Source organism: Nymphaea colorata, chromosome 9 (genome assembly GCF_008831285.2).
Source record: "Nymphaea colorata isolate Beijing-Zhang1983 chromosome 9, ASM883128v2, whole genome shotgun sequence".
NCBI classification, from domain to species: domain Eukaryota; kingdom Viridiplantae; phylum Streptophyta; class Magnoliopsida; order Nymphaeales; family Nymphaeaceae; genus Nymphaea; species Nymphaea colorata.
Genome location: NC_045146.1, coordinates 15,234,963 through 15,253,831, shown reverse-complemented (window position 1 = coordinate 15,253,831; position 18,869 = coordinate 15,234,963). Strand labels below are relative to the sequence as shown.

At 38.9% G+C, this 18,869-nt stretch overlaps 3 protein-coding genes across 3 annotated transcripts; all 3 read left to right on the top strand.

The window, feature by feature from the left end:
• The first annotated feature begins 2,133 nt into the window (after positions 1-2,133).
• LOC116260943 (pathogenesis-related protein 1-like) lies at positions 2,134-2,878 on the top strand. The gene has a single exon (XM_031639489.2). It carries the CDS (start codon positions 2,175-2,177, stop codon positions 2,667-2,669), a length of 495 nt encoding a protein of 164 aa, XP_031495349.1. The 5' UTR covers positions 2,134-2,174; the 3' UTR covers positions 2,670-2,878.
• Positions 2,879-4,264: 1,386 nt separating this feature from the next.
• LOC116260113 (uncharacterized) lies at positions 4,265-10,326 on the top strand. Its single transcript, XM_031638207.2, has 3 exons — positions 4,265-4,643; positions 9,433-9,855; positions 9,986-10,326. Exons 1-3 carry the CDS (start codon positions 4,572-4,574, stop codon positions 10,205-10,207), a joined length of 717 nt encoding a protein of 238 aa, XP_031494067.1. The 5' UTR covers positions 4,265-4,571; the 3' UTR covers positions 10,208-10,326.
• Positions 10,327-11,353: 1,027 nt separating this feature from the next.
• LOC116260911 (uncharacterized) lies at positions 11,354-12,563 on the top strand. Its single transcript, XM_031639447.2, has one exon. The coding sequence runs from the start codon at positions 11,691-11,693 to the stop codon at positions 12,306-12,308; it is 618 nt and encodes a 205-aa protein (XP_031495307.1). The 5' UTR covers positions 11,354-11,690; the 3' UTR covers positions 12,309-12,563.
• The last annotated feature ends 6,306 nt before the right edge of the window (positions 12,564-18,869 follow it).

The window sequence follows — 18,869 nt, the reverse complement described above, 5'->3', positions numbered from 1 at the left end:
TGCCAGCCGTCTCTTTTGCGTCAATTCATACAAAAACTAAGCAAGCGAGAACGAATAGCACAAGTTGTCCCTTCAATTAATTAAGTCGATGGCGTCGTCAATAGCTAAATATTTCAAAATTTTTCGCCCGTAAGTTCTTCGATCCCTCTGTCATGACAGATAAAAGTTATAGAAAAAAAGAAGCACCTACTGTCCCATCCATCCTAAAAAATTAGGACTATTATTATTATTATTATGAAACAGCTAAAAATTAAACTACTTACTAGGCTGGATCACTGGCAGTAAGAAATTCTGGCACCAAGATGCCATGAAAAACGGCTGCCTTTCAAATTGACGAGGTGTGCTTTAGTGTTAATGCTTTTTAGTTAACAAATTTTTAATTAGTCATGGGCAGTGATTCAGATCGGTGGAACAATTATTTTCAATAGGACGGTGATTGGGATCTTGTAGGGCTACTCTTTATAATTATACTCAAACTCACCCAAGTTTCAAGACTGAATTAAAGTTTCAAAAAGTGGGTTCTAAAACGGCACCTGCCTACGCCTTTAAGTGGTAGTACACCATCGTCTTTATATCATAAACTTCTTCTAGAGTAAATAATATTTTTAAATGAACCAAAATTACAAGAGCATTAGCTATGGTTTACGATGTATAAATCATTAGAAACACTACGAATGATTGCTACATTGTAAACCATAGCTAATGCTCCTGCAATGATTATTTTTTAATGATACATTTTGAATTTGTTATCGTATTTTAAAGATTTGAACTCTTATATATATATATATATATATATATATATATATATGGCCGTTTCCAGCCAATTTGGAAAAAGCCCATATTCAAGTTGTTCAAAGCATCTTATCATGGCAACGGTATTTGTTTCATTATATATGCATTTTCCGCATCTTCAACATGCTCAATTATATCGTATCAAAACAAAGCACAATAACATGATATATGGCCGTCGCAGTGAAGAGAAAAAAAAATGGGACCGGATCTCCGACTAAAAATATGATCTCCACATAAAAAAATTTGTGAAATTTTGAATGTATAAATTTGGCCAATTTAATACTCGAAGCTTTTTGCTAATAACCGCCTACATGCCCAGTTTGCTAGCCATGCACTGTAGTGGCTAAATCCAGGGCCTATATATACAAAAAGAATCAAATTCCGACAACTATTTGTTGGAATATACAACTCTTTATATGTAAGTTTACTGTTCTTTTCATTAAATGTTCAATATGCCACGGGTGGGTTTTGCCAACGGATCGAACTTTCCTGTAGTGAGAGCGAGATGCTCAAAAATCATGTTCGAAATATTCATAAAAGTCATAATCTAATTTATAAGTGGAAAATTAACATAAAACGCTTCTTACGGCACTACATATTATCATCTATTTAAAATTATCGTACACGATTGAAACAGTCCATATTTACAAGCAGTGACTTATGTTAAGTATGCTTTCGTGTACACAACGATTCACAGGTCCACACTTTTTGTGTAGCTAAATATCTGCAGAGATTTTCAACTTGTGAGTAAACATTGGCAGGATCTGGTTTAATAAATTTTGCCTCTGCAGACAGAAGCCCCCTCACTTTCCTTCCAATTCTTTCTCCTTGCTCAAAATTCTGTAGTTGTGTTGGTACCAGATGAGATCTTCTTATGATTCAACTTACAGGTAGAAACCAACGTCATTTTTAATATATTGTGTTCAAGATTTTAAAAACAACAATTGTGGAAGTTTTTAGATGAGCAGAACTTTCAAGAGAGATAATCGAAGCTTGGCATATTCTTAGGAGAAAACCAAAACGATGGTGATTTACAAAACACTGTTTTTTCCATATTGCAGCATCATTAAATGAGAGAGAACTTTCAGAATCTGGTGAGAGCGACTACGAATTAATAGTTGATATACAAACAAGCAAAGCCTTCCTTCCATGATGACCTTTTCCAGTTTCTCTTCCCTTCTCAACTCTGGAAAACAACAGTACCACATCGGCGAGATCCGTCACCTCACCAGATCTGCCGACTAAATTTCCAGTTGACCTTGTTAAAATTTCCTCCAGATTTTTGAGACACCTTTGTGGTTATCATTGAGCCTTGTGCTCTATAAATTGCCCAAGGAGCAAGCCATGCTTTCATCCTCCACACAATCAGCAAGCTCGCCAAAATGAAGTGCCTTTCGTGCTTCCTTCTGTTGGCCTTGGTAGATCTCGCGTTATTGCTTGGCCTGGCAACCAACCCGAGCCATGCCCAGAACTCACCTCAGGACTTCCTTGATCCTCATAACGCAGCTCGGGCAGCCGTCGGCGTCGGTCCCCTTGCTTGGGATGACACGGTTGCCAGCTATGCTCAAGCCTACGCCGACCAGCGAGCTGCCGACTGCGCCCTCATGCACTCCGGTGGGCAGTACGGTGAGAACATATACTGGAATTCCGGCGACGCCGACGCCGCCGACGCCGTCAGCTATTGGGTGAGTGAGGAAGCCTACTATGACTATAATTCCAACAGTTGCATCGGTGGGGAATGTCTACACTACACTCAAGTTGTATGGCGTGATACAATGTACCTGGGGTGCGCTAAGGTCACCTGTGACAGTGGAGGCACATTCATAACATGCAACTACGATCCTCCAGGCAATATTATTGGTGAAAGACCTTACTAGGGCCGGCAAGAGAAGATGCTACAAAAATATGTTGTGTTCTTGTTGTTATATGGTACTTAATTCACAGTATGCTGCTAGGGACCTTATTAATAAGGGAGCCATGCATATCTGCAATATTAATTGATGTGCCCATATTCTAGCATGGATGACTGATAAAACTTTAATATATATTTCCAGATTTTTAATAATGTTAATTTCCATTCTTGGAAGTCCTTTCTTTCTCTTTCTCTTTCTCTTTCTCTTTCTCTGCGCCTTAGAGTGGTAGATTTGATGGAAGTATTGTTGGTAAAGGCACTGCGTCTTTGTTAATTTACAACTAGTTTTCCCATACAAGCTCTTTTCTCATTATCATGTTACCAAGCAGGAGCAGAGCAACATTTGGACCTGTGTGGGCAGTTGCCCACACGGTCCCACAATTTCTTTTTTTGCTTATTCACATATTAGATCCGCTTGTAAAGAGAAAAAAGGTCAACGAGATGAGAAAAAAAGGTGAATGTTGGAAATCTTGTTTAATGTTAAGAAAACAAATGTATAAGCAAATTTTTGCGTTTTATAAACTGTAGCCTACAAACAAAGAATAATATATACCTTTCCTGTTAAGACAATTCTTTCTCAAAAGAAGTCTTTTAATAATGTAACATTTAGTCAACATTCATAAATATTATAAAGCGCAAGAAGTTTGCAACTATAAATATTTCAGATACGTGCAAGCATTTATAAATTGTTCAAACTTTAGAGAGAGAGAGGGAGAAAGAGAGTCATCCATTTCACTTAGACAGTGGTGTAAGGAAGGATGAATTTTTCCTGACGACCTCGAAAAAAAAAAAGATTCGGACAGTTTTAGACTGTAAACATGTTTTAAAAAATATATTTAATGAAGAAAAAACTATTGCAACAAGCAGCATCCTTTTCCTTTTCCTTTCCCTTTCATTTTATTCCGAGTGATCATCGCATGCATATTCATGGCTTCAACTCGAAGAAGGTTTTGGGTTGACCCGATCGACGATCCAGATACCGTATCAGATCCTGCGCCTTATTAATTTGGGAAAAAAATGGCGTGCACGCCACTCACCGGGTTCAACCAAATTATATGTAAGAAGGGTTGTTCAATTGCATAGTCTATTCGTCGCGGAGGTTTATCCACGGGTCTGGGACGCCAAACGGTTCCGATTTAGAACCAATTCAGATCCGTTTACTGAGATCCAATCAAGGCAATATTGGACAACTTAGAAATGTCATATGAAATTCATTTTCAGTTCTCAGTCTCAATAGCTTAAGATATTTATTATGAGCGAAAAACTTCGAACCTTTATGCCTTTCATGTGGAATGAGATGGATGTTTTCATGGAAGTTCCTTCAAACAATATTTTGGTAAATAACTAGTTAGGTCACACTTCAATTTCTGTGACAGTTTTCCAATGTCAGGATTATCCAAGATATGTATGACTCGAAGAAGTAAAGATGATAATAATCAAAATATAATAGTGAAATAAGCAAAAACCTGATAAGGACACGAACTAAGGATCTGATACCCCGATGGAGAGCTTTTATTTCAGTTTCTGGTTGGCGTTCTTCCTCAGCGAACCGGGACCGTAATTTGTTTTGGGTTCGGGTCGGAGACCTAACTTTCAATCCCAACCTGATGACAGAGCTAGGAGGAAACCACAAGGAGGGAGAGAGATAGCGTTCTTTTGCGATGCGGTACTTATCCGGAGGAGGAAAACTTTCTAGACAAGAAGCAGGTTTTCCCTTCATTTCATGCTAAGAAATCCCTTTTTGGACTTCCCAAAGAGCCAACGGATGAGAAAATCTTAAGCGGGTGCAAGGTTTTATTTTTTGGTTCGGATACATGGAGGACGAACGATAGAGTAAATACTGCACACTCGGTGAACTAGTAAGGCTATGGAAGTGGTGGTGGTGTTGGCTCAGGCCACTCCATTCACCTCAGTCTCTGCCGGCTGTCTAAGGCACCGGGTACATCTCTTGCTTTCCGTTGGTTTATACGTTGTTTCCTGCAGTTTGGCTCACCATGTCATTGGTCAGTTGCATTTTGTGTTTTCATGTGGATTTCCTATTAGTGTGTTCTTTCAGACCATTTAGGAACTTTGGGAGTTCTGAATTCAAACCTGAATCCAACATGTGCTCTTATGGTTGTTCGATTTTGATGAATTTATGAGGATTTTCTCTCAGTAATCCCTTTATTTATAGCTGTAGAGCGCTTTGGTATTAGTAGTGAAACTCAAATCTTCTCATTGTTGTTTGTCTTGGTACCTGTGGGTGTTTTCGGACTTATCTAGAAACCTGGGGGGGGGATCTTGCGATGAAGAAGGATATGATGGTCCAGTTTCTGTCTTCTGGATATTTCGTGCTTCGGAGGCCCCCGTTTGTTTTGCATTGAGGGTTCATGAATGTCTTTCAATGGACAAAAACTAATAGGAACAACTTAAAGGCTACAGATAGTATTTAATGATGCCAATTATGAGATTGTTCATCTGTTCATCGTGTCTCATGTTAGCCAATCTAGTTTGAACGTACTTCCAATTGTTCAACATGGTTTAAGGTGGACTATCCTAGTGATTGATCCCAGGAGGTCGATGCACAATGTTTAGAACCGTGTGGAACAAACTTTTAAGCGTCATGGTTTTTGGATAAATGCTTTCTTTTAAAATTTGGTGAACAACTTATCGGACCACATTGTGCCCTAGAATGCAGCAGCAAGTCCTTCCATCTTTTGGGAGACGTTCACATCATAGGACCATCTTTTTGCTCGTGCTGTTTGAGGGTATCTCCATTCTCCCGAGATCTACATAGCCTGGATTCTGCATATTCACACATACCTCGTCTCCGCAGCTTAGTTTTTCTTCTTCTTCCTGGTCTTTTGCCTCTCTTTTCTTTCCCCCTTCCAACTGGATTTGGCAACTCAGTCATATGGACTTGCGCAATTGGACTGTCGTAAATAATGCATATGGTTAAGAAACCTTGTCTGATCATGTTACATCTTCAGGTGATCTTCATTTCTTTGCCCTTGGTCTAGCCTCTCCCTTATGTAAGGTTTATTTCTCACTGTCATGTTACTGTATGTCAATTGACCATGTTCCTGCAATCATTCTTTGGATGGCCAACTTGTGAGCTCCATTTCTCATGGACGTTTTGTTTTTGTCCGAGAGCTACAGGAAGCTCGTCACAAAATTTAATGATAAGCTTGCATGTGAGTCGTGACAACTATTGGGGGCTGAGTCCAAGATATTTGTTCTGCCCAGCTTCCGCCACATGGTTTATTTGTGACAACTGACAATGTTATGCATATACTTTGCTTCTTAAGTTTTGTTGAACTATTGAAGAGAACCATTTGCAGGAATTCATGCCTTCTGTATGAGTGTATTCTACTATGAAATGAACAATGGTACTAGTGGCAGCAGCTACACTTGTTTTTGCTCCAGTAAACCAGAGTAGAAACTAGCAGTCTCATTCACCCCATCCAATTCGGATGTATGGATCCATGAACCTATGTGTCTATATAGATATCAGTCCTCTTCATCGGGATTCTATTCTTCAAGAGAAATGGAATGATAGCAAAATATAGGTGTTTTGCCATGTTGGCAGTGGATTTCTTTCTGTCTTTTGTTGATTCTTGTTCACGAGGCAATATATCTATATTGGCATATTACAAGTACATATTGCTAAGTTCCATATGTTATTCCATATCTTCAGAATCATAAAATACTGAACCTAAACATTCCGTTGAACTTTATTTGAACTCGCTGCAATAAATTACCTCTGCATTGAAGGGCACAACTTTTTGTGGATGCCTGGGATATCCACCATCTTTACATGGTATGCATGTAGAGCATTGTGCCAATTTCTCAAAAGTTAACTTTCTAAAATAAACTAAATCACTCCCTTGTTTTAAGTTGTTCATTCTTCCGTCTTTTTAAATGAGTAGATATAGACCATTCTTAGGCTTAAACAAATTCAATTTAATGATAGAGTCCTGGAATAAGCAAAATTTTTACCAGCATTGGATGCTCTAGTTTTGCTAAAAACGTCGGGTGGAAAATAAGTGTCATCAAATTGCACCTTTTCTTGTTGCCTAACCTTGTTCAATACGTATATATAGACAAATAAGGAACAATCTCAGTTCTTGATCTTTTTCATATCGATGGTTGAGAGGAAAAACAAGGAGAAAAAGGTGATGGGAATTTTTGTCTCCTAGTATTAGTTCACACCTTTTTCTTTTTGTTTTCCTCTCAACCCTCGATCTGAAAAAGATCAAGGATTGATATATTTCCTCATCTATCTAGTATATATATATATATATATATATATATATAATTATCCATATCTATGTCATATGGGCCCTCTTAAAAAGGCACCATACACATGTCGGCAAGGCTAGACTTGCCGCTGCCAACTCACCTTTTTGGTTGCATGCAAGTGCTACTAATGGCTGGGTTCAGTTTGCAGTTAATAGTAGCTAGGTTCAGTTTGCAGTTACACAACCTCATCTAGTATGATTGTACTTGTTGTGGCGATCACAAGCTGTCCTTGACCTGGGTGTTCAATTCTAATAACTCAGTCATTCTCAAACTGGGCTCAAGCTCCCGGTTTGGCAGATCTCAACCCACCCTTAGCTGCTTTGGTTCTAACCCCAAAATATTAGGAACCAAAACAACCAATCACTTGACCACCCCCTTTATAAGTCCTTGAACATTTCTTATAAGCTTTAATACGAGACAAAACACTGAAAGCGGCGCATTACAATCTAACCCCCTTAAGGAATACGTATCCATGTGTGTAGGACCTTAGGTCCAAGTATTGAACTTATGTCTGATAGCCCTAGAACAATCCAACCTATTCCCACACTAGGCTCGCGCTCTGGTTTTGGTGGATTCCAACCTGCCTCTTAGCAGTTCGATTCTAACCCCAAAAAGGTAAAACCAAGACAACCAATCACTTAACAATCTTCTTTATAAACCCTTGAAGATTTTCCACAAATACAGGATTAAACTCTGAAAAGTGGGGGTTGCACCAAGGGTCATTGACAGGAATGGAATTGGGGGTGCAGGTGGACACGGCTTTGACATGACATATTTGTATTTTGTATATTTTTGGTATTTTGTTTGTTTAGTAACCTATATTTTATGAATATAAACAATGAACATATGTATTTGTTTGCTTAGTATCTCATTGTTACTCTCTCTCTCTCACTCTCTCTCTCTCTCTCTATATATATATATATATATATATATATACTTACCGTCTATTGAAGACAGAAGTGGTATTTTTGCTGTATAAACTTTTAGAAGAATGACTGGTACATGAGCTTTGACACAAAATGAGTTTGGGCAGAAGGCCCAAAATTTTTTACTTTATATTCAAGGAAAATTAGCATTGTTGAAATCACAGATTGTGTATCATTTAGATTACGATTTGGCACTTTTGAGGAACAGGAAATCATGTGATTTTTGGTGAAATCAGAAATGAAACATGGTAGAAGTGAGATAATGGCGTTTTGCATGGCCAATATCAAGACCAGGGCATATACTTACATTGAGAGAATGCAGAACTATTGGGTGGATTGGATTAACATGAGAATTTACAGCATTTCCAGGAAGCATTGGTTGTGTTGGTTTTACTATTTACATCAGCAGAGTAGTTTAAAAAAGCTGGAAGCTTTACCAAATTATAGCTGTAAAGAACATGGCTTGTTGGGAGGCTGCTAGGGGAACTGATATCAAGAAGGCGAGTTAATGATTAATGCCAATAAAAAATACTCATATTTGTATTATTTTATAGCAACAGACTCATCGAAGGTCATGGATGGCAAGCACTAACACTTCTAGTGAACAGATTGTTGAGATTCTATGCAGATTATACGGCAACTCTTTAAATTTGTGAGCAAAATAGTTCATTCTATAGCTCACTAGCTCACCAAAATGGTGCCAGCTGGGATTATTTTTTTTGTTGACGGCAAAACTCCTCCATGGAAGCCTTACAACTGATTGTAGGCCTGTACATTCTGCTTTTTCTGATGAAATAAGTAGGACAGTAAAAATCTGCTAAACCCTCGCTTGCCTATTGAAAAACAATAGTATGAGTGTACCTGCATGTTTCTAGTGTGAAAGCCATACAACTGATTGTAGACCTGTACATTCTGTTCTTTTTCTGATGAAATAGGCTGATGGGACAGTAAAAGTCTGCCAAACCCTCGCTTGCCTATTGAAAAGCAACAAGATATGAGTGTAGCTGCATGCATGTTCCTAGTATGAAGAATGCCCCAGTTAGAACTTAGAACTAGGTGCAAGTATCCTACCCTCTGCCTCACTGGTACCAAATTAGTTGTTACTTTTTCTTATTGTCTCATAAGCATTCAGGTTTCACTGAGAACTGGTTCTTCATATAATTGTTCTCATATCATCATGAAAATGATTTAAAGTATCATTAAAATTATCTACATTTTGTGGATAAAGAGAAACTAAGATTGTTTAATTGTTGGTCTATCACTAAAACAATCTAACTTCTTTTTTAGGTAAACGGAGATTAAGATTGTTTAGTTGTTGGTCTTCTCAGTTGAACTTAGTTTGTATTGATTCTCAAAGTTGTCTATGTGTGCAATGTAACCTAACTCGCTACTATCACTCTTCTTTATGCTTTCTCTGGGGTTTTTTTTTTTAGCTGTATACGAACAATAAAAATGAGAATTTTCATCAATGTATACTTGCATTTTGCTTGCTAATGTCGCTACTGTCTAATATATCTGCAGGTAAAGCCTTTCAAGCAGCACAGGCCATTAACGTTTAGTTGGCCACTGCCTAAAAGATCTCAGAACCGTCTAGCTTCACCATGTTCAGTCAAGGTCTCAACCACAGAGCAGTTTGGTGAGTCTAGTAAGGCCAAATGTGATACAAGAAAGTCATCAATGAACCTTTTGGAGCTTCTTTTTGAACCTGTTAAAGATTTCCATTGGAAGAAAGCAGGAACTGCTTTGCGACAGAGTGCAAATTCTTTTGGATTGAAGACACTGAAGTGGTCCTTGGTTATTTTCTTTGTAATCAGCTTCGTGTCTGATATCTCAGTTTCCATTCTTAGAAATAGAGAATTGATCATTCCGGTTGGTCTATTTATTGGGTGCATGTTGGCTGAATTCTTGAAGGAAATGTCAAGTGAGCTGGTGAAAATCAAACAGGTAATAATAGCACTTTAATTATGCTTTTTCCCTGGACGTGGCTTTACTTCTGCCATTGGCCTTTTCCTCAAACCTTTTCCTTTTTTGTCTTAACAAACTTGTGACTCTCTTAATACTTGTATATGATTAGGTTGCACAGGAAGGAGACAACCCGTGGCAACTTGCTTTTCTCGCTGGTTTTTTCCTTGTAGTTAGGCTTTGCTTCCAAGGTAATCTGTTTCTTTCGCATATCTGCAATGGTGGACTGATGCAAATACTATGGTGGGGCAAGAAGCTGCAGGTAGTAAATGCTGAAGAGGGGCAACATTCAAATGCTTCTGTCGTTGGAGATGAGAAAATCCCTGAGAACTGATAAATGAATCAAAAACTTGTATAGGCTGAGGTGTCATGAATTTTGTGTTTTATTTGTTGATCATGGGAATGTACCGTTAATAGAGGTTCTTTTAGACTAGTGGTATGATTATGCTGTGATTTTTAAGCTTTCCATTGTACAAGCATGTCTCTTTTGTAAATTGGCGAGCTGGATTTGGCAGAGGTGTACCAGAGCACAAGTGGAGCACCCGATACATCAAATAGGAAAGCCTACTAGCCTCTCTTAATCCAAACGTGTTAACTGGACCGGTAGACCCACGTAACCAAGTATATGGCTGTCGCTGGGCCAGGCGAGCCCTCGACAGGTGACCCGTTGCTCGGGCATGTTAGTGCAGCTGATGCTTTGGATGATAAACTAGATTCCTCTAAAAAATCAGGTGATTTTCGACTAAATTTGAGTTGAAAACCGCTGTTCCTTCAACTAAGGTCACTTGCTTGGGCGCCATATTTTCTTTTTCTCTCAAGCCTGGTTTCTTTTTGAATGATCTTTTAAAAAGTCTTGTCGCAGATTGCGCTTACCTGTATGAGGCTATAAAGTTTCGTTGCAAAGAGAAAGCTTTGATTCTTACGTGATCTTAGCATATGAAATTGATACGAGTTGTGAAAATGCCATACGAAGCTCTCATTGGATGCAAATTAAGTTCCAGTAGCATATGAAATTGATACGAGTTGTGAAAATGCCATACCAAGCTCTCATTGGAGGCAAATTAAGTTCCAGTATTTTCTAATTGTTTAAAAATGAAACTACCTACCTTGGTTGAGGTAAATGGCATGACTTCATTATGTCTCCCTAGTCTGCTCAAATTTTCTTCGAGATCTAATTAAGAGTTTGCCCGTCATTAGCTCCATCAGGACCGCAACTTGCATCAACGCTTCAGGTTCAGTTTTAAGGGTCTGGATTCAAAACATTATCTGCATCAGGATGTAAATGGTTGGTCGCATAATATGAGTTTCTCCTGCAAGTTAGGTGTCACGGAAAAACTAATCATATTTGGACCATTTAAAAAGAAAAAAAAAAACGCTCCGTTCGATGTAACATCGATACCATATCCAGATTAAAGAACATCGATAGTCACATCAAACACGAACGCAACGAGGCGTTGCCGGAATCAGACTTTTTATGAAATCTCTGTTAACCGTAGGGATGTTCATGATTCCGATCTAACCTGTTATTCGGTCTGCATCCATCCATTGATATCCCTCATTAACCAATGACCACATCATTTATCAGGACATTTTAATGTCAAAACAGGGTTAATTTAGCAACGGAAACTCAATATTCAGAAAACGAGTGCGTTTCTGAAAACCTAGTAGCTCTCTCGTTTCATCTCTTGTTCAGCTTCCCTGTCGTGGTCACAAGCACCACTATTCTCCATTTCTAGGCTCTAGCACTGCCCAGAAACTTGAAGTGTTTCTCACCATCTTCACCATCGCCGTTTGAAAGAATCAGAAATCTCCCCATTATGAACTTGGCTGCTCGATTCGGCCACCGTCTCTCGAATGCTCTGGGCAGTTCGTCGAGACCCATCTTCCCCAGATTGGTGCAGCAGTTCTCCTCCCTTCCTGCCAAGGACATTGATGAAGAAGAAGAGGTCTACGACCAGAGGAAGCTCCCAGCTGACTATGACCCTGCGACCTTCGACCCTACCGAGCACCGGAGCCCTCCAACCGACCGAGTCTTCCGCCTGGTCGACGAGGTATCCTCGCTAACCCTCCTCGAAGTCGCCGAGCTGTCGGACATCGTAATGGCCAAGCTCGGAATGAAGGAGAAACCTGTCATCGCCGTGATGAAAGCAGGGACGACCGCCCCGTCGATGGCAGCAGTGAAGGGGGCGGGCGCCGCTGCGGAGGAGAAGAAGACGGAGAAGACGGTATTCGAAGTGAGGCTGGACGGATATGACGCGGCTGCGAAGATCAAGATTATTAAAGAGGTTCGGAGTTTTACCGAATTGGGGTTGAAGGAAGCCAAGGATTTGGTGGAGAAGACGCCGGCAGTAATCAAGAAGGGAGTGTCCAAGGAGGAAGGGGAGAAAATTGTGGAGAAATTGAAGGCTTTGGGGGCAAAAGTTGCCATGGAATAAGCTAAGCTTTCTTGTGTAGTCATGTAAGCTTTTCCCCAAATTTTTTCTGTCACGTCCTTTTAGTTCTCTTCCCTTTTCTCTCATGAGGGTGCATCAGTCTGATGTAGTTTACAAAATTTGTTGAAATTTCCAAGTGCCATCTTGACCTTTTTGTTTCGTTCTATATATGAAAGGAGAAGGATACATGTTTGGCGGGATGATTTTGTTTCATATGTTTGATATCCTTGAGCAATGGCATAAGAGTTTTGAATATTATTCTGTGATCGCTATTGACTTCAGTAGCCTTTTTTTTTGCTTCGTTTTCATGGTATTCAACGTTAGTGTTTATCATCTAGTAAATCTCCTCTATGGTTGTGCTATTGTTTCTCGTGCACATTGTGTAGTTTCCGTAAAATATTTCAGTTCCCTGTTTCTGTGGGAAATATGACTTCTTCATTGGAGGGATTCGATGAACTTTATAATTTTAGTATTCTACATGTTAGCAGTGATGTCTTTCAGTGCTCATCTGTCCGAAATTCTTGTCATAATTTTGGATCTTCTGTTCGGTACTCTGCTGCGAGTTCTTGTGGCTTTCATGCACCCCAATTCTCACTTAGTAGATGGAAGACATCTTTACAATTTCCTGCACTTGCAAAAATATTGGGCTTGGTTTATGATTCATTTTCGCCGTCTTTGTAGAGTGCAATTCTAGCTTCAATGATAGCTTAACTAGCATCTTTCTCATATTTCAGTAGCAGGCGTTGTATGCTTTGAATTCTGTTTTCCAGGCATTGTCCAACTATTTACACTTCTGTTTGTTGCTTGGTGCCTTTGGCAATCACTTTACAATTCTCAACTTCCAGCTAACAGTCATAATATTTGGGGATTCTACAGTCTGAATACCCTGTTATTGCTTTTGTTTGTCTCCCCATGCTTATTTTGCTGCCTCCATGGATACACAATTATGAAGCAGAAACTCTCAAGTCTCAATTAAAGCCAGACGTAATAGTCACAAATTTGATTCTATTTTTAAGCTATTTCATATATGTAATTTTTCTTGCTGTCAACCCATGCTTACCAACCCTTTGTTATCTTGATTGAAGTCATTTACATCATATCATTCTTGAGTTATTTGCTAAAGTTCGAGAAATTACCTAGCTAAAGTAGCTGATAATACTTAATCTCTTTTTTCTTTTTTGTTTGTTAAATACATACTTGTGTATCAATATGGAGAATGGTTTGTTATGTAGTAGCTGCCTGACTTATTTGGACTAACTATTCATGAAGCTAATTTTTGGACGTCCCACAGTCCCATTATACCAGTGGGAACTTTGATCATGACGTTTCTTGAGGCCTCAATGGCTTGTATACGGATTTATGAATGAAGCGCTAAGAAAAAGCCTGTTTGTTTCTTTGAATGATGAGGGATCGACTTATCGCTTGCTGGAGTAGAACATTGTTTGATCAAATCTCATTCAACTTTCTCTACCAGCTATGGTAGAATTGTTTAACAAGAAAAAAGCTCTGTTTTCATTAAAGAAAGAATCTGTATATGCTGAGGCACCTGATTTGGTGATGTAATTGTGTTGCCTTCTCTTACTAGAAAAGTAGAGCCCAAATTTCTATTCTATCATGAATATATAGTGATATGGATGCTATTGTTGATAAATATGTATCAAGAACAGTATAGTGAGCTGAGTCTGGCAATTGCATCTCTACTTGGGAGACTGAGCTGTAAATGTCACACATTGTTCCTGCTTCGGGAGCACAGTTTGTGCCTGATACGTTGTGGATTCTTCTTAAAATTCTGGACTATAAGCTTGTTTTGTAGAAATTCTTTTATTCAGTGATCAAGAGGCCTGTCGTTACTATCCTTGCATTAATCAGTAGGACAGTGGATTATTCACCTGTAATCTTTGGATGAAATCAGTTGTGACTTGTTTGGAAAGAATGTTATTGGGTCATCATGAGCACTAGCCACGAGTTAAAGAGTAGGTTACTTCTAATGTAGATGCCATCTCTTTTTTTCGTTTTTTTAATTATCAATGAGATAATCTCGTGGTGTCTGAATTTGAGTCCGTCTTGAGAGTATGACCTTACCATTCAGCTAGCTTGTTTGATGCCAGCAGCAGTAGGCCTTCTAGTCCATTTAAAGCATGTTGTGCTGCTTCTGGAAGCTTGAAATGAGTTTGCTGATCTTTATCATTTGTCTCAGCATTCAAATAGTTAATTCTATTGCCTGTTCTACCACCAAAGTTGGCACGTACCCAAATTGCTCATGCTTGTCAAAGTGCATCAAGTAGCACGGGAACAATCTTTAGCACACTTTTTGTCTGTGGGAGTAGTATTACAGCGCTTACAGTACTTAAGAATTTTTGTAACTGACTGCAGTAAATGGTCAGGAGTGGATATGATGACCATGTTTTTATTTTTATTTTTTATTATTATTATTATTTTTTACAAAAGTAAGCTTTTATGCATCAACCAGTAAGCTAATAAAAATTATAAGTTCAGTTGAGAAGGCGTCCGGCGTTTCGCTAAGTAGTCGACTTACAACTCCAAGTCGTCGGTCTGGGTTCAATGCCTGGGTTGTGCATCACTTGCGAAAACCATGGAGAGAAAGAGTTACAGTCTGTTCTTGTTCCATGAAACAGTAACGGTTCCCATCTGTCAAACAGTGTCAAATGGCCCCTTGGGTTGCATTGAGTAAGCATGCACATAATTAAATACTTTAGGACAAGTACACAGTTGAAGCAACTACGTAAAGTTGTCTCTAAGTTCAATAATTAGGATGAGATAATGAGGTAGAAGATATCATAATAGTGAAATGCTAGACAAAGATAACATGCTTCTGCAGAAAATGGAATCTCGAGACCCTAAAACGAAGAGACCAGTAATACATTTAGGAGAGAAACAAAGTTTAAAAACGGGTATCCATGTAGAGACTGTAATGACAAAATTCCATGGAAGGACATAAACTGGGGAAGTAAGAGGTGAGAAGTCAGTCATCATTTCTTAAGTTGACAAGCAGCCTAATTCGCCAGGTGAACTTAATCCACATGACAGGAGGAACCTGCAAGGGTAATAAGACCAATTGAATCAACGTTAGTCCAACACTGCTGATCTAACCATCCTCCATATAGTTCGTTGTCTACTAAGAATAATACTTTAAATGGCAGTCCTTTTTTCCAATAATAAACAAACAAAACGCTTTCCTCCTTCAATTATCACCTTGGTGTCTACCTATTTTTGTGATGGAAAATTTTCTATTCTTCTGTATTTCCTACTTACACACACACACACAGAGAGAGAGAGAGAGAGGGGGGGGGGGTGTGAGTGAGAGAGAGAGCCGATAAAATGGGAATCAAGAGAGAGAGAGAGAGAGAGAGAGAGAGGTTATTCAGCTGTTTTAGCTAATATAATCTCCCTGTTTCATTTAAGCCACGTTTATGTCAATATATGTTGAAACACGGAAAAATCAGTAGGGAACACGGAGAAATCAGTGGGGAACCTGAAAGAGAAGTATCTTGCCATGCCATTTCGAGGTGGCACTTTCATAGTATTTTTTTCATCGGCCTTTTATATAAAAGCATATAGACTAGAAGGAGTTTGTGCGGTGGTGGTAAAATTTTCATAGCCATGGATCCCATGCTTTTCTCGTGACATAGATGGTCAAATTTTGCAACGAAGTAATTGTACGGTACTGCGTTATGAAGTAAAGAAGGAGTTAGAGCTTCATTAATCAGAGTTGAATGGTTAGGCCTGCATCACCATGCATTTTCATCTAGTCGAACATCTGAAAAATATTGGTCATTAGTGTTGGATCTAGAAAACAGTGCGTTGCGACCGACAGCCTCGTGCAAATTCTCTGTTGGTTCTTCTGATGACTTCAACTTCTCTGTCAATTTCAGTCCCCATTTCTACTGGTGCCAGTGGTGGTTCCAATAGTTTACTTATTCACCTCCAGTAGTATACTTATTCACCCAATAGATTGCCAACCGAATTATGCTACTACCCAACAGAACTGTTAAACATCCAAAAAGAAGACGGAAGTGAATTCCATCAGCATATAAGAAAAGAGATATTAATATCCTCCCCAAAAAGAAAAAAAAAGAAAGAAAAAAGACAATTTCTGGAGGAAGGATCGTAAGAACGAATGCGAATTCTAGCTTCGATAAATCAGAAGTCTGGTGGAGAGCCCACGATATCGAAGAGCAGAGCATAAGAAATGGTCAGGTGGATAATATTCTGTTGTTCAGTGAACCGCGATCAATTCTCTTCGATTAGGTGACATGGCCTTTCGCACAGTAGTTTTTCTAGCTACCTGTAAAGTAAAACGCTACAAAACCTAGGAATGGTTCTGGAAATATTTTCAAACTCATATGCCTATCTTTGTCTCGGGTTTGATGTCCTACCCATGAAGTCCTTAATTACCATCCCTATATGGGCGAGCCAACAGAGCAGGGCCTCAGTTGCTGCTCAGGCTGATTGGTTTTATTTAGGCCCATTCCAAACAACTGGAGCCTATAGTTGCAACAAAACATTGCACAATACTACAGGTTCTTGATCACAAAAATCTCTCCGCAGATCAGAAAGTTCCTCATAGCAAAAAATTGGCAGTTCAAAATCTGAAATATCTCCAACACAGGAAACTTTTTTGAAATAAATAAGCTTTTCGTTGCTGCAAAAATCTCTTCGTTTTCAGAATGAACTGCACTTTGGACGTTGCGTTTATTGGTTACCATGAATCTCATCATCAACATCCACCTGCCTTTTCTGTGGTTGAGCAAATTTCTACCTGTTCATGTACAGTGACGTGTATACCGTCAATTTCTAATGGCATGCCGTCAGTATTGAACCATTGACCTCCCTGAACTTTTGCCAACTACCAGATTCCACGCGTCATTTCTGGAGTCGGTCCTTATAGCACGCATATTTGAGTCAAGCATAGGATCCTCCTGCCTCCTTTTGCAGAGGATGGAGTCATGGAGACTGTGTAGGTCCGGCTACCAAGTAGGAATAGTGTTGAAAATTTCCACCAAGTCAATTGGTCTTGCTGAAATGTCGTAGTGGGTGGATGACGGTTTACATGCTATGAACAAAGTTAGGCTTGTGGAGTTAGGTTAAAATTGTTTTGTTCGAAGCATGCAGACAGCGATCATATGGGTTTGCCTTGAATTTTGCAGCTAAACCTTCTCTCCTTGTCAGAAGAAATGATCATCTTGGTAGGGTTAGGTCCCAAAGATAATCATTCAGATTTTGAAAGTGCTGCTTTTGAAGGGAAAAATCCAGTTTGGAACTCTGATCATGGTAGGAGCCTTAAAACTCTATAATTGCCCGGCCTAAGGAGAGAAAATTTATGCTTTCTGTCATCACATTTTTGACAATCCACACGCAGCACTTCAAAAACATGTTCTATGATCACATCTATCTTTTTTCTCCCAACCTCGATTCTTTTTCTTCGACTAGTTTTCTGGAGAAAATAAAACCGATAATTTTGAAGATTTAGGCCTTCTTTGTTTGGCAGAGCATGTGAAATTTTTTACATGTATATTTAGCGGTTTGAAATAAACGCGTCACATTTTTATCCAAACACGAATCTTGTATGTATGAATGGTGCACAAGGAATTCAAAGCTAGCTTGCAGACGCACATAGTTCGTCAGTTTGTTATGAGCATTTCATGCCTATATATTTCTTATGTGCTTTAGAAAAAAGTTAAAGAATGTAAGCAGGCATACAATAACAAATGGGATTAATTCCTGAACATGGTACGTTCTAAGAGAACGTGCACGTGAAGTTAGCTGCCTGAACCAAGTAGTACAGTTTCAGAAATTAGTTTCACGTAACGTGAAAGGAGACCAAATTTGTGAAGCACCTTTTTTTTAAAAAAAAAAAAAACTTGCAGTCTGGATCTTTACAAATTACAATTCATGTTGAGTTTTGGAATAGAGATTCATGAACCCAACCATGGTATACGCTGTGGAGTTTGAATTGAGGAGGTTGAATCTTGGCATGTTTTTGAGTGACTCACGTGGTCAATCCAAAGGAAATGCATCTCCTGTGTCCACGGAAGATGTATCTAAGAGATTTAACAGCTGCCCCCTTCAGGGTTCAAATCTCCTTCAACTGATCATCCCAAAGGAAGGGAAAAACAACTTACAAACATTGAGCATTTTAGTTTGCATTTGATAGCCTTGTATTTTAGATCCAATGTTAAAAAAGTGTGTTTTGGGAGGTCCTCAGTTCAGTTTAAACTAAGGATCTCAGTAGTATGGATTTTAAATTCATGCTACATATTAAAAACCAAAAATTTAAGGTTGGATGTAGTAGTCTGATGTTAAATCCAGAGATCTGAGATCTTAGACGACCGCAAATCAGATCCGTGGTGAAACAAACACAACCTTCCTGTAGCTTATAAATATGTTACTTATATATACATAGAAACAATCATGTCTAGACGAGAGATTGTTTAGAATTAAATTTAGGAAAGAAAATCAAAAGTTGATCATGAAATGTCGCGACCCCCAATTTCTTCAATTTGCCTTCCACCTTATCCGGAGACTGAAGTATCAGAACTGGAG

What these genes read in the sequence shown, in the direction of transcription:
- LOC116260911 (XM_031639447.2), top strand. Translation starts at nt 11,691, where the DNA reads ATGAACTTGGCTGCTCGATTCGGCCACCGTCTCTCGAATGCTCTGGGC.
- LOC116260113 (XM_031638207.2), top strand. Translation starts at nt 4,572, where the DNA reads ATGGAAGTGGTGGTGGTGTTGGCTCAGGCCACTCCATTCACCTCAGTC. An exon ending in CCGGCTGTCTAAGGCACCGG is followed by an intron (nt 4,644 to 9,432) that starts GTACATCTCTTG and finishes ATATATCTGCAG; the next exon opens with GTAAAGCCTTTCAAGCAGCA. An exon ending in AGCTGGTGAAAATCAAACAG is followed by an intron (nt 9,856 to 9,985) that starts GTAATAATAGCA and finishes GTATATGATTAG; the next exon opens with GTTGCACAGGAAGGAGACAA.
- LOC116260943 (XM_031639489.2), top strand. Translation starts at nt 2,175, where the DNA reads ATGAAGTGCCTTTCGTGCTTCCTTCTGTTGGCCTTGGTAGATCTCGCG.